The following is a 15285-nucleotide window of genomic DNA, read 5'->3' as shown; positions in this document are numbered from 1 at the left end:
ATGCCCTGCTCAATGTACTGGACTTACGGCCTTCCTCAGGAGGGCACAGAACTCAGAGGTCGGCAGAGATACCTGTGGCTGGCAATGTCTTCTCCCCTGAAGACAGATATAGGAAGAACTTTTGAACAGGCATAACTTCCATGGATGCAAAGGCATTCTCAAGTGCTCATGAGCTTCCTGTTGTTAGAGGTATAAATAGAGAGGGAGAGGGCCTTCAGCATCCTGCAGGGGCCAGTCCTCTCAGGTGGACAGAGGATGACAGTATGGGCCTGGTTGCACACCCAAAGCTGCCCAGGCTCCCTCTGCTCCCAGGAGAGCACTTAGCTTTTGTCTTCCCAGCAAGAATGATCTGCTTCCAGAGAGAGATTTAATTGTCCCATTTACTGGCTCCAGTTCACAAGATCACATTGACAAAGATCGTGGCCTCTTTGTAATAGGAGAAACTGACAGTGGAATGAGCATCATAGAGCTGCTTCTTGGAAAAATGACCTTTGTTGCTTCACCCTGGCTGAGGACATGCAACTTCCCAGCCTTTTATTCTCAGGCCCCCTGCAAGTTCCCTTTTGCTCTGTATTCCTCTATTTATATGGCAGAACACCTCACCCAACAGGTCTGAACATTTTTGCAATGCTGCCTAATTTAAGCCTGGGGATGGAAGGAGAAAGACAGAAACAGAAAATATGGGTTCAATGTTTACTGCATGCTGCAGGCCACAAGAAATATCAAAATCATAAAACACGATCCCTGATCTCCCTCAAGGATATTACAATATACTTGAGTAAATTAAAAACAAAAAAAGAAAGTATTTGAACTACAGTTCAGTACACGAGTAGAAGGCCACGAGGCAGGAAATGATTAACTGGAAAATGATTGGAACAGACTGTAATTGGTATTGAGAAACGCGCATTTACTCTCCTTTCGGGATGCGGGTCTGGTTTACCAAGTTGACTTGCGGAGGACAGAGGAAAAATCTTTACATTGGCATCCTGAGAGGAATCAAGATGATGTTTCTTACACCCAGACTGACCTTGTTGGAGGCCTACAACCCTGGCTTTCTCTGGGATGATATCAAAAGGAAGAAGTGCTGGGAATTGGAAAAAACGTGGGGAGAAGACCCATTTTTGTGTCCTCACAGGCTCCAAAGGGAGGTGGGAAGTCAACAGCACGTTGTATTTTTGAAGGGTTGGTATCGGTGTTTTTGTGAGAAGAAGAAGCAATGATGTAAATCTTGAAGCACACAGTGGGCAGAGGAATTTGGCCGAATTGGTGGTGGTCTTGGGTGGACAATGAGATAATGTTAGAGAGTCTCCCGGGACTTTTGTGACCATGGGAAAGCCCTGGAAGCTGTCGGAAGGAAAGGAGTTGAAATCAAGATATCCCTTCCCATCGTTTTGCCTGCACCACTGATTAACCAGCACCCTTCCTTGAGGGTGAAGAATTTGTAAAGGGATATATTTCCTATTTTTTCCTCCCATAAAGATGTATGCTTTTAAAATTCTGATTGCAAAAGTCAAACACATGTATATGGTTGTGGTACAATGGTAAACTAAGCTGACATGAGCCCCCTTCATGCTGCAAACACATCACCATGCAGGATTAGAAGCATGTGCACACACACACACTTGCACACGCAGACTCGCACAGCACACAGTCAAGGTCAAAAGAGAGGGAAGCCCTTAGGTGCTGGAAACAGAGGGCAATGGGATATTCTCATGTGCTTTTCAGCTGAGGGGCGGCAGCTTAAGTGGCTGTAGGCGGTGGGGGTGGAGACCGGAGCTTTGACTTCCCCATGGGGGCCCTCAACTGTGCAAAGAGAGTAGATGATACCACTGCGTAAATCTGAGACCTTCAGTGAGTCAACGCATCTGTGAAAAGGAGACTAGAAAAACCTGTCCATCAAAGCGAAGAAAGCACAAGAAGACCTGCCATCTGTTTGAAGCTCTGAGTGAAAAATTAAAACTCAAATGAGTATGGAGGTCTACATGTTTACTATTTAAATGGTGCAGTAGTTACAGTAAAAATTTTTTCATACAAAAGCTGGTACATTGAGGGGCCGGCCTGGTGGCGCAAGCGGTTAAGTGCGCGTGCTCTGCTGCGGTGGCCCGGGGTTCGCCGGTTCGGATCTCGGGCGTGCACTGATGCACCACTTGTCAAGCCATGCTGTGGTGGCGTCCCATATAAAGAGGAGGAAGATGGGCACGGATGTTAGCCCAGTGCCAGTCTTCCTCAGCAAAAAAAAAAAAGAGGAAGGATTGGCAGATGTTAGCTCAGGGCTGATCTTCCTCACACACACACAAAAAATACTGGTACATTGAAAGCCCCTGAAACCATGGCAGAACCCCACTGTAGCCCAGTGTGTTGGGGACCCCATGGGCTTTAGGTAGAGAACAACTCTGCTGAAGATTAGCTCTTAATCAAAAGTTACAAGTATCTCGAGGAAGTAACCCCCCATGAGAGTCAGCACACACAACAGAAGAATGTGAATCTTAAGAACTAAGGTGGCAGGGCAGAGAATAATCTAAAAGACTGTAGATTTGAAATTATTACATGTATAAAAGTTTTAAAAATCATAACAAGAGAGTAGGACATTATGATAAAAAGAATAGGCAGAACTCTAAATAACCACATGAATGTCACAATTAAATAAACTAAAATTAAAACATAAAGCTAAATATTTCTAATGAAAGAATAAATGAACTGGAAAATAGATCTGTGGGAATCATCTCACTGCAGGACAGAGAGATAAAGGAATGGAAAAGATTAAAACAAAGTTAATAACCTAGAGGCTAGAATGAGAAGGTCCAGAATATTTTAAACAAAATTTTCAGAAGAAAAAGAAAAGATAGGATTATCACGTGTCATTAGGGAGTTGAAAATTAAAACAACGTGACACCACTACACACCTTATTAGAGTGGCTAAAATCCCAAACATGGACAACACTAATCAATTCTGGTGAGGATGTGGGGCAATAGGAACTCTCATTCATTACCGGTGGGAATGTAAAATGGCACAACCACTTTGGAAGAGAGTTTGGCAGTTTCCTACAAAGCTAGACATAGTTTTACCACACAATTCAGCAATAATGCTCCTAGGTATTTACTCAAATGAGTTGAAAATTTATGTCCACACAAAAACCTACACATGAATGTTTATAGAAGCTTTATTCATAATTGCCCAAACTTGGAAGCAATGAAGATGTCCTTCAATAGGTGAATGGATAAACAAACTGGACATCCATGCAATGGAATATTATTTAGCGATAAAAAGAAATGAACTATCAAGCCATGTAAAGACATAGAGGGACCTTAAATGCATCTTATTAAGTGAAAGAATCCTGTCTGCAAATGCTACATACTACGTGGTTCGAGCTATATAATGTTCTGGAAAAGGCAAAACTATAGAGACAGTTAAAAGATCAGTGGTGGCCAGGGGTTGGGATGGGGGATGGGAAGAGATGAATCGGTGGAGAACAGGGAATTTTTAGGGCAGTGAAACTACCCTGTTTTATACCACAATGGTGGGTACACGATGTCAAGCATTTGGCAAAACCCACAGAACTTTACAACACAAAGAGTGAACCCTAATGTAGACAATGGACTTTGGTTAATAATAATGTATCAAGATTGGTTAATAAATTATAAAAAATGTACCACAATGCCAGATGTTAATAGGGGAATGGAGAGAGGGAGAATATGAGAACTCTCCGTACTTTCTGCTCAGTTTTTTGGGTAAATCTAAAACTACTCTAAAAAATAAAGTCTATTAATTTTTTAAAAAGGAGTGAGTTAATATTCAGAGCAAAAATGGGTGAGATTTTTCCACAAAGTTATGAGTCATCAGATTCAAGACTCACACTGAGTTCAGAGCAAAACAAATAAAACAAATCCACACCTAGATTCTACACCAAAGACAGAATGAAATGCTCAAAAGCCATCAGAGAAAATATAGATTGCATGGAAAGTAATGACAATTAGATTATTAGCTGACTTCTAAATCTAGAGCAGAAGAAAACTCAATAACATCTTCAAAAGGTCAAGGAAAAATAATTGTCAACTTATATTTCTGTGTTCAGCCAAATAATTCAAGACTAAGAACAGACCAAAAGCAATAGACACTAACTTCACAAAACTTAAAAGAGAGAATGATATGAAAGCAATAATTATAATTAACCTCTTCAAAAGAGAGTCAAATAGACATTTGGAGTATTTCCTTAATTTTTCTCCGCATCTCTCTTATCATGTCTTAGAGGTTATATATATGTAAACAATATATACACACACACTGTAGTCATACTTCTTATTTAACGTTATATGTATCTTCCCTGATTTTCACTGTCCTTGAAGGACAATTTTTAAAGGCTGAATCATAGTCTAAGTGCCATAGTTTAGTGAATTTCTAGACAGTTAGTGTAATTGCCAGATATTCAGATCAGAGAATTTCCTCCTAAATGGCACCTGGACAAATGTGCATAAAAGAGAGACAAATTCATGCTAAGCACACTGACATTTTTTTTTCCATTGAGGACCCCATCTTCTTCTTCAATTGCCTACTGAAGTGGGGAGGGATTGAGTTTGCAAGGGGCCATTCAGAGCCCGTTGGGATGTCTCTTTTTAATCAATGTTTTGTGCCCTAAATGCACCACTTGTGGATGACTTTTTGGAAAAATCCTGGATGTTCTAAATGAAGAACAAAGAAGAAACTAATATATTTGAGGACTACCATGTGTCAGACACTGTGCTGGGCATTGTCTTTACAACAACCCCATGAAAGCTACTATTTATGAGAACTTGCCATGAGCTAGGCACTCATTTAGGAATTGTGCAGACAAGAGCTCATTCGGTCCTCACCAGAACTCTAGGAGGTATGCACTATTGTTATACCCATTGCACAGACAGGATAACTGTGGCTCCAAAGTCACACAGCTAGTAAGTGATGAAGTCATGACTGGGATGCAAGTCTTTCCACTGTAGCATGCCTCAGTATATCATGTGTCCTATTCCAGGCTTGGGTGGGTGTTGGGGATGGGGATAGAGAGAAGCAGAGTAGGCAGTACATACTGATAATGACCAAGAAAACAAAAAAACTGTACCAAACTATACATGCTCTCATTTCATCCTCCTGCAATGATATTAGCGAGGTATGGTTGTCATTATCATCTTCTTTTAACAAGTGAGCAAACGCAGACTCGGAGAGCTCATTAACTTACCTTAAGGTTACACAGTTATAAGTGACACATGTCTGCCCCAAACCCAGAGGAGTCTGCCCCAATGTCTGTGCCCTGCTCTCACTGCCTGTGGATCTTGTCTTCTGTTCAGGTGAGATGGAGGAGCTGGAGACACTGTGGCTCACGGGGATCTGCCACAACGAGAAGAACGAGGTGATGAGCAGTCAGCTGGACATCGACAACATGGCGGGCGTGTTCTACATGCTGGCGGCTGCCATGGCCCTCAGCCTTATCACCTTCATTTGGGAACACCTCTTCTACTGGAAGCTGCGCTTCTGTTTCACGGGCGTGTGCTCTGACCGGCCAGGGCTGCTCTTCTCCATCAGCAGGGTCAGTACCCCTGGCGGCTACTTCCTTATGCGGCAGACAGGTCCAGAAAAACATGGGGCTTCCAGAGAATCAGGGAGTCTTGACTCCTGGGAGTCAGGGTCGGGGGGTGGTCTGCACATCCTCCTCTCACTCACTAGCCCTTCTTGGGCTTGTCAGAAGGCCATCCAGATTCTGTGCCTTCATAAGCCAGGGTTGCAAACCCAGATGACTGTGGAAGCCAGAGAGGAAAAGTAAGTGAGTAAAGCAGTCTGAGCATGAGAAAAATAGCACAAATGAGATGAAAAATAGCAACTCAACCTGAGTGTCAAGGTAAGGGAATAACAGTGAATGCCAGCAACTATGACAAATTGCACAATTCTTACCACACCTAAAGGGGCAGTCGTCCTCAACTCCTGCCCAGTATTGTCTTCTGGGAATGCAGGGCCAATTTTATCAGGTCTTCTAGTTTGTAAAAGAGAAAGTGGTCATGTGATTATATGTGAAACCTTTTGATTTTTAAATGTTAGTAACTAAATCCATTAAAAAACCAGAAAAACACCAAAACGCTCCATGGGCCAAACACAGCCAGTCTGTGGCCTCCATCACTAGCACTCAGATGCGCTACACAACATTACTAAAATTCCTATGTAAGACGTCACAATTTATGCATGCATTCCGGCAGAACATGCATGATGAAACAAAATCTATATACAACGCTGCCTCGTATGTGTATATGCCTCTAACAAACCACAAGAGCGTGTGCAATCACCAGAGCCTGAAATGGAACACAGATGTGAATAACCAGGAGAAAATGCACATATGTCAAACAGAAAACAAAATATACATTCAACCCAGTGTAAACTACAGCACAGAAGACACATGCTATAGGGCGCTCACATGCAATACAAGAAAATCTTTTCTCATGCTGCAAAATATGGCTCGTGTAGGTTGCCATAAAAAGAAACATGTAAAAAAAAAAAAAAAAAAAAAGAAACATGTGACATAATTCATCAATAATGAGAACAATTATGGAAAATGCTGATATTTTTGGAGCACCTGTATGTGCCAGGCACCATATGAGGACTTTTCTTCATCTCCTTTAACCTACAAACTGACTCTATTAGGTGGGTACTGTTATCAGCCCCAGATTACAGATGGGGAGACTCAAAGTTATGAGGTATTACCTAACACTGCACAGCCTTGCTGGAGCCAGGATTTGAATCTAGATGGAGGGTACCAGCCAGAGTCCACACTCTTGCAACAAACATCGAACACAAGCAACACAAGAGATTGGATACAATTCATACTACACCACATATATGTGCATGCAACTCACATAATATGTTTACATATTCAACACAATCTAGTCATTTACTTGCGTCATAAGAAAAGCACATACATGCATATTGTTCACTCATCTTCCAACACAGTATAACATTATCTATCTTTCCGATAATCAATCAATCAATCAATCATCTATCTATCCATCCATCCATTCATTCATCCATCTATCCAACCATCTATTTATCTACCTATTTCTCCCATTTAGCCCCACCTTGGAATTATTTTCACTCTGAAAGAGTTTAATAAATTAAGATTTGAAACATGGTGAAAAATACTTGGTTCAAACCATCTAATTTTATATGCTAATGTTTATTGGGAAAACTCAATATTCATTTTAAAAGGAATTTATGTAATCTTAGCATTTGGTGATTTTAAGAACATTGGAGATGTGATAGGTACACATTAGCTTAGTGAGGAGGATTTATTTTCTCCATTCAGTGGCACTCTAAACTTGGGTTCCGTGCAAATACATATTTCCTACCTAGCTTGATGACATCTAAACACACAGATTACTTAAAAATAACGCGCATGCATGTAGCTAGGTATTATGCCAACTTTAAGCTAGTTCTCTCTGCCAATTACTAAAGGCTTTCCATGTCCAAGTGATTCTGGGATTATCATGAGCAAATGCACACTGTTGCTTTTACTTGTAAATCTTGCTTGTTTTTGGAAGAGCATCGCTTCTGTCTGAGATACCATTAAGGAAGCCAAGTTGATGGGATTGTCGTTATGAGAATGAACTAAATCCTTCACTCTCATCCCAAGCATCTTGAGGGACAGGAGTGGAGGGGAGACTGGGCAGACAGGAGGGGGCATTGTTGTGTTGTGGCTTGACAGGCTGAAATTTGAACTTCAGCCTCCTGTCCCTAGGAGGCTTCAGGGACTTCTGTGCCCCTGTGGGACTCCCAGCCACCATCACTCCTGCATCCTCGAAGGCTGCAGGGAGCCCTACTTGAGCACTGACCCTCCCCCTCCCCAGATAAAATTTGCTCTTTAAAATAAGTGTAGTCCAATATATGTGAATAGAAAGATCTCTGACGTAATGATACTGTCTTGCCTCTCTCATTTATAGAGGACCTGAGAATGGACTCAGCCTCTGATGTTGTGTATACCAGGGCTTCTGGGTTGCTAAAAAATGTCCTTCGTTTCTGGCCAAGGGCCACCACTGACCTCTAAAGCTTGTCTTATGTGCATATTCACACATATGCCACCTTCCGTATATGCTTACTTCCACAGCACAGAGAACGCACATGGAAAAAAAGGATCTTCATTGTGAGTACACAACCATTTTCATTAACAAACCTGCAGTGGGGAATTCCCAAGCAAAGAACCTGCTGTCCTACAAATGCAAGATCACAGTTACACAATGAATTATGCTTAGTGTGTGAGTAAGGGCCTGGGCTAGTTATGTTTCCTCCATCCTCTCTAATCTTCCAGCACTTTGTGAGGTTGATATGATCACACCCATCCTATGGATGAAGAAACTGAGGCCCAAAAGCTTAGAATGGGACCATTTTGCATTCACCTTATGTTTTCTTGAAATAACAGAGCTCTTCTCATTTCATCTATCATGCCAGAAAAAGACATGAGTAAGGAAAATTATCTGTGTATGCAGGGCTGGGTGGCATGCTTTAGTCAATTTCAGAGTTTAGGCTCCTTTCTAAGGGATGTTGATCCAGGATGCTCTGGAATTGACTTCTACCCCAAAGCAGGTTTTTCTGCACATCTGCTGGGTCTCTCCATTACCGGTTCTTTCAGCACATTGAACATCCAGCCAATAGACTTAAAGCTATTGCTATCCAGCAGACACACGCAGCTCTCCTCGTGGGCTCAGTGTCTCTGGGAAAGCTTCTGGATAATGCAACACAGATACAAACCCGAGATACATGCACTCCTGGCACCGCCAAGGGAGAAGGCCAGAGCTCAAAGAGTGATTTATTTAACATTAGAACCAAGCTTCTCCTGCAGCCCTGGCTTTTGTCTTTTACAACTTACAAAAATTGCCCACTAGTCTGTGGGGCGCTCTTAATTTTTGTTTTCTTTACAAAGTGACTTTCCTCTCGTGCAGAAAAAAATAGTCACTGTCACTGGCAAAAAGAACTGTCCCAGTTGTCTCCTGACACATTAGGAATGGGAGACTTAGCAAAGCCAAAGACCAGGGAGATGGAAACCGTGGTGGCCTTCTCAATGGGCTCAGATAAGGGCAGCTTGGAAACAGTGAAAGAAGCTTCTGGATAACCCACAATTGGGACCAACAGACTAGAAGTCAGATACTCTCTTAGTCCATTCAGGCTGCTCTAACAAAATACCACAGACTGGGTGGCTCATAAACAACAGAAATTTATGTCTCAAAGTTCTGGAGGCTGGGAGTCTGAGATCAGGGTGCCAGCAAGGTCGGGTGAGGGTCCTCTTCGGGGTCACAGACTTCTTGTGTCCTCATGTGGTGGAAGGTGCAAGGGGGCTCTGTGGGGTCTCTTTTATAAGAGCACTAATCCCATTCATGAGGGCACCATCCTCATGACCTCATCACCTCCCAAAGGCCCCACCTACTAATACCATCAACTTTTAGGGTTAGGATTTCAACATATGAATTTGGAGGGGCATAAACATTTAGACCAGAGCAGACACTTTTGGGATCAGGCCCCACTCCAAGGAAGCGAGGAGGACTGCAGAGCCTGTGCCCCATTGAGAACGTTCTGAGAGGTCAGGAGCCCTCAGGAGGAGCAAAGCAAAGTGTCTGGAACAGCACATTGAGTCATCAATGCTAATTTTATCTGAGCCCACTGGGTCGCTGAGAGGGCATCTTATCTCCACACCCATAAAATGTAGCTGGAATCTATGAATAATAGAGGAGAAAAGAAAGAGAGAACTCTGCAGGGAAGAAAGAAACTCCAGCACAGGGGTTTGGCTCCCAAGGTAGGCTTTAGGCTGCTTATCTAACCAGAAAGCTACAGTGGCTTCCCAGAACAAACCTTCCTGGTAAAGGGTAGCATGCGTTTTCTTGCAGCTTTGATAGAATGGGCACTGTGTGCTCATGCTAGTGTGAAAGGATGGAGAGGAAAGGCAATAGCAAAAAAGGGCAGGTCAGGGATGATTGAGCAGCTCGTCCAGCTCACGTTTATGGAGCCCCTCCTGTGTCACGTGCTTTGTCTGCATTATTTTATCTTGCTCTCGTCCCCACCTTAGGAGTTTATGATTCCCATTTTACAGATGTGGAAATTGAAGCTCCAAAAGATGTAGTGGCTTATCCAAGTTCACAGAGCTAATAAAGACTGAGCTGGGGCTCACATCCAGTGGCTTCCAGGCCTCTGACTCTTCCCATCATTCTGTAATATGCACCCCACCCCTCCTCAGCAGGCCATCTAGAAAATGCGTCAACTCAGTTGGAGAATGCCGTCATCAAAACTTGGGGTGCAGGCAGGGCCTGTCACATTGACTCCTTCCCATGGCTTCACCTGGCAGATCAGCACCTGGGAACTGCCTTGGCTGTAGGTCCCTGGGGAAACCAAGGATGGGAGGAAGCAGTCAGCAGCCATCCTCCCATCTCCTGAAACATAACTCAGCCTCCTGACCCCTTCTGCAGGCCTCCTCCGAGTAGACAGACAGCCAGCTCAACTTGGCAGGTGGGAGCATATTACTCTGATAGTGAAGAGGTGGAGGGAAGTTCTCAAAATTGCTAGGAGGGGAAGGGGAGCTCATTAGAATAAAATTGCAAATTGAGGAAAAAAGTATAAAAACTACTGTTTTCGTAATACTAACAACAGGAAGAAAAGGCACAAATCTTGGCTGATTCAAACATATAGGAGACACATTGATTTTCACCTATCGTAGCAGAATCCCTTGTAGTCAGGGTACAAGACTACATTACTAAATTGGGTGGGGAAGGCATAGGTTAACGTAAAAGGCTCAGAAGCACTATGCTATGTGAAATGCATAGTGCATTTGTATGATTTCCACATCCAGCAGCTCTGGAAGCAACAAGGAGACATTGCTTCCTGGCAGAGTGAACAGCCAACCACACACGACATAGTAAAGGAGACTAAAGATAAGGCTGCAGGAAGGTGGGAAAGGGCATGATGCCAGGGCCTTAGCCTCGGGGAGCCTTAACCGTGCAGCCTGGGGTTGAGACGGTCAGAGAAAGAGATGCTCAAATGCACAACTGTAGGCTTTTCTGTTTATTGTTCCTTGAAGGCTGGAGTGGAGATTGTCTTTAGAAAACCACAAGGAAAATGCAGCAGTGCAAACGGGTTGAGGCTGTCACAGTTCCGTGAGCATCCTTGCGGGTTAAGCTCGTCCCCACCGTGGGCAACCAATGGAGCCACTATTATCAGAGTCCACAGTGAACCACACATGCTTCCCACTAGTTGATGCCAAAGTCAGCAGCAGCTGCCACGTTCACTTTACAAGCCCCTTCTTGGGCTGGCTCCCTGTCGGTCTTGGGAGGACCGGGTCAAATTCTGCAGCTTTGATCTGATTGTTCCCTTTAGGTACAGCTGCCAAAATCTGAGGGCATGAGTGGGTCAAGGGGGACACAAATCATAATGTCACTGGTGCTCCTTTGCCTCCTATTGCAGCATGAGGCAAGAGCTCTTCCCTTGAGTTACTCTTAAGTAAAAGTAAACAGCTATTTTTGAGAAAGAAAGAAGATGGAGTGGAAAGCAAGAGACCTATAGAGGGGGGTGCTTATATTTGAGCTCCCAGGAGTCCTGAAGTCACTCAGTTTCTGGATGGATTTAAATGCAGCATCACTGTGTCATACGGACTCTCCACCGTTCCTAGTAACAAAAACCAAACTCTAAATATGTTGAACAAACTCACAAATAATATGTTAGTGGGGTAAGTGGAAAGTCCAAAAGGGTGGCCCCAGGGTTCAAACCATGCCATGTCTCTCTATCCCCTGTGCTCTGCCTTTTTCTATGATGGCTTCACTCTCAGACTAACATCCCCACATGACTAGTCCTCTGCAACTGCCACTTCTATCTCAAAATGTCTGATTGATCACACATGGATTTCATGCCTATGCTTAGACTAATCAGAAAGGGTTTTCTGATTGGCCTGCTTGGGTCTCATGCCTTGATTGATAGCTTCAGTGTGTGGGTAGAGGTAATTCCCCAAAAGAATTAATAATAGGTCATCCTTTTATGCCAACTTAGTTTACCTGTCAATACCTGACTCTCTGGTATCCAAACTTCAAAGATGATCCTGAAAGACCTCAATAAAAGCATGAGTTAATGACCTGGGTATTGATAGGTCAATTATATATCCTTACATGCCAATTTGGAGGCACTGAGACCCTGGTAGTTACACGAGCATTAGTTGATACCTTTTCTCAAATTCCAAGTATGGCTATGTGTTAGATAATCTTGAGCCAGAGAGACAAAGTAAGCCTGATGCTTTGCCACTGGTCTCATACATTTAAGAAGCATCATCAGGATTCAGATTGGATGTCACTATTTCTCCAGGGCTCCTACGAGAAGGCCGTATCTCACCTTTGCAGGTAAAGTTCAGGTGGGAAGTTGTTTTATGTCCTTGCTACTGCTGATGGCATTTTATGTTACTTCCCACAGGGCATTTACAGCTGCATTCATGGAGTGCACATCGAAGAAAAGAAGAAGTCTCCAGACTTCAATCTGACTGGGTCCCAGAGCAACATGTTAAAACTCCTGCGGTCAGCCAAAAACATTTCCAACATGAACTCCTCAAGAATGGATTCCCCCAAAAGAGCTGCTGACTTCATCCAAAGAGGTTCCCTCATCATGGACATGGTTTCCGATAAGGGAAATTTAATATATTCGGATAACAGGTCCTTCCAGGGGAAAGACAGCATTTTTGGGGACAACATGAATGAACTCCAAACGTTTGTGGCCAACAGACATAAGGATAACCTCAATAACTACGTGTTCCAGGGCCAGCACCCTCTTACTCTCAATGAGTCCAACCCTAACACAGTGGAGGTGGCCGTGAGCACAGAATCCAAAGGGAATTCCAGGCCCCGGCAGCTTTGGAAGAAGTCCATGGAATCTCTACGGCAAGATTCACTGACCCAGAACCCAGTATCCCAGAGGGATGAGGGACCAGTGGAGAATAGGACCCACACCCTAAAGAGTCCTAGGTACCTTCCAGAAGAGGTGGCCCACTCGGACATTTCAGAAACTTCGAGTCGGGCCACATGCCACAGGGAACCTGACAACAATAAGAACCACAAAACCAAGGACAACTTCAAAAGATCAACGGCCTCCAAATACCCCAAGGACTGCAGCGAGGTTGAACGCTCCTACCTGAAAACCAAAGCAAGCTCCCCCAGGGATAAGATCTACACCATCGATGGCGAGAAGGAGCCCAGCTTCCACTTAGATCCTCCCCAGTTCATTGAAAACATGGCCCTTCCTGAGAACGTGGACTTCCCAGATGTCTACCAGGACCACAGTGAAAACTTCCGCAAGGGGGACTCCACGCTGCCATTGAACAGGAACTCGCTGCACAGTGAAGACGGGCTTCCCAACAATGACCAGTATAAACTCTACTCCAAGCACTTCAGCTTGAAAGACAAGAGCTCCCCTCACAGCGAGGGCAGTGACCGTTACCGGCAGAACTCCACACACTGCAGGAGCTGCCTTTCCAACCTGCCCACCTACTCAGGCCATTTCACCGTGAGGTCCCCGTTCAAGTGCGATGCTTGCCTCCGGATGGGGAACCTCTACGACATTGATGAAGACCAGATGCTTCAGGAGACAGGTAACCCAGCCACCCAGGAGGAGGTCTACCAGCAGGACTGGGCACAGAACAACACCCTCCAGTTCCAAAGGAACAAGCTAAGGATTAGCCGTCAGCATTCTTATGATAACATTCTTGACAAACCTAGGGAGACTGACCTTAGCAGGCCTTCTCGGAGCATAAGCCTCAAGGACAGGGAACGGCTTATGGAAGGAAATTTGTATGGGAGTCTCTTTAGTGTCCCCTCAAACAAACTCTTGGGGAACAAAAGCTCCCTTTTCCCCCAGGGTCTGGAGGACAGCAAGAGGAGTAAGTCTCTCTTGCCGGACCACGCCTCCGATAACCCTTTCCTCCACGCCTATGGGGATGACCAACGCTTAGTCATTGGGAGATGCCCCTCAGACCCTTATAAACACTCGTTGCCATCCCAGGCAGTGAATGACAGCTATCTTCGATCGTCCTTGAGGTCAACGGCATCGTACTGTTCCAGGGACAGTAGAGGCCACAGCGATGTGTATATTTCAGAGCATGTTATGCCTTATGCTGCAAATAAGAATAATATGTACTCTGCCCCCAGGGTTTTGAATTCCTGCAGCAATAGACGTGTGTACAAGAAAATGCCTAGTATTGAATCTGATGTTTAAAACCTTCCATTAATATTTTATCTATAGGGAAACGTACGTAATGGCCAACCTTCTGGAGGGTAAATGTCAGATGTCCACTAGTGCCCTGCAAAGGAAGAGGATTTTTTTGTTGGTTCTTTTGCACATGGCTCCACGCCATAGTCTTCCACTCAAGGAATCTGGTGAGGTATGCACTGAACATGGCAGATACCAGATAGGTGAGTCCTTAACCAAAAAAATAAATAAAGGGCAAGTCACCTGGATGTGCCCACTAGGTATGTTGACAATAATGATGCATTGGATGCCAGTGGTGATGTTATGATTTCCTATATTCCAAATTCCATCAAGACCAGTCTGCCATGTAATTTCCTCATTGGAAGCACCTAACAGTTTCTCTCATACAGAATAAGCAATATGGTATGCATGTAACTCTGACACAGACAAAACAGTTAAGAATGCATCTGCACTGTAGCGAGATTAACATGTGCAAGAGATTAGGAAGTTTGGCTTTGTAATAATTTCGGCTTTATTGTTATGCCTTCCATCACAGCCCAGACCCAACCCTAGAACTCCAGGCTCCCCCAAAGAATAGTAAATCAGTGTGTTTGTGGTAACTCTGCTACCCTCATTACAGTCCCTTTCCAAGACATATCTGAAGTCACAGGCCAGAAGGGCCCTCAGGCGGAGAGCTACAAGCATCTCTTTGGATGTCAATTTGTGTGTTTCACAGACACTCTCTCACCCTCGGCTTCGATGGTCTTGTTCAGAGCTGCATAAACTAACACATTTATGTCTTCGATATCTAAGTGTGGATCTTCTGTCTATGACACAGCGGCAGTTGTAGTCTATACCGAAGACTCCCATGTACGTAAGTTTGCATTCCCCCCTCTGGTGATGACTCAGGGTTGTATAGTATCTGTTACCCCTCCCCTGCCAGGTAGCCATAACTCGTTCAGTCCCTGGACAGCCATGGTGGTGTCTACTTAACTGTGTGTTGCTGTTCCCGGAGTTGTTAATGTGGTGGCATGTGCCGACGGCCATATGTGTCCTGTGATCTGTGAGAAGTACAA

At 44.2% G+C, this 15285-nt stretch overlaps 1 protein-coding gene across 1 annotated transcript in view; it reads left to right on the top strand.

Annotated features, from left to right (window-relative positions):
- Positions 1 to 14034, top strand: part of GRIN2A (glutamate ionotropic receptor NMDA type subunit 2A) — a 150156-nt gene extending 136122 nt beyond the window's left edge. Inside the window, exons 10-12 of the mRNA XM_087417806.1 lie at positions 5317 to 5555; positions 12446 to 13613; positions 14024 to 14034. Coding sequence (XP_087273932.1) covers positions 5317 to 5555; positions 12446 to 13613; positions 14024 to 14034 — 1418 coding nt within the window. The remainder of the gene's footprint in view (positions 1 to 5316; positions 5556 to 12445; positions 13614 to 14023) is intronic.
- The last annotated feature ends 1251 nt before the right edge of the window (positions 14035 to 15285 follow it).

This window comes from Ceratotherium simum, chromosome 26 (assembly GCF_057802395.1).
Source record: "Ceratotherium simum simum isolate JZ-2026a chromosome 26, ASM5780239v1, whole genome shotgun sequence".
In the NCBI taxonomy this organism is placed as follows: domain Eukaryota; kingdom Metazoa; phylum Chordata; class Mammalia; order Perissodactyla; family Rhinocerotidae; genus Ceratotherium; species Ceratotherium simum.
This window is presented reverse-complemented; position numbering and strand designations above follow the sequence as displayed.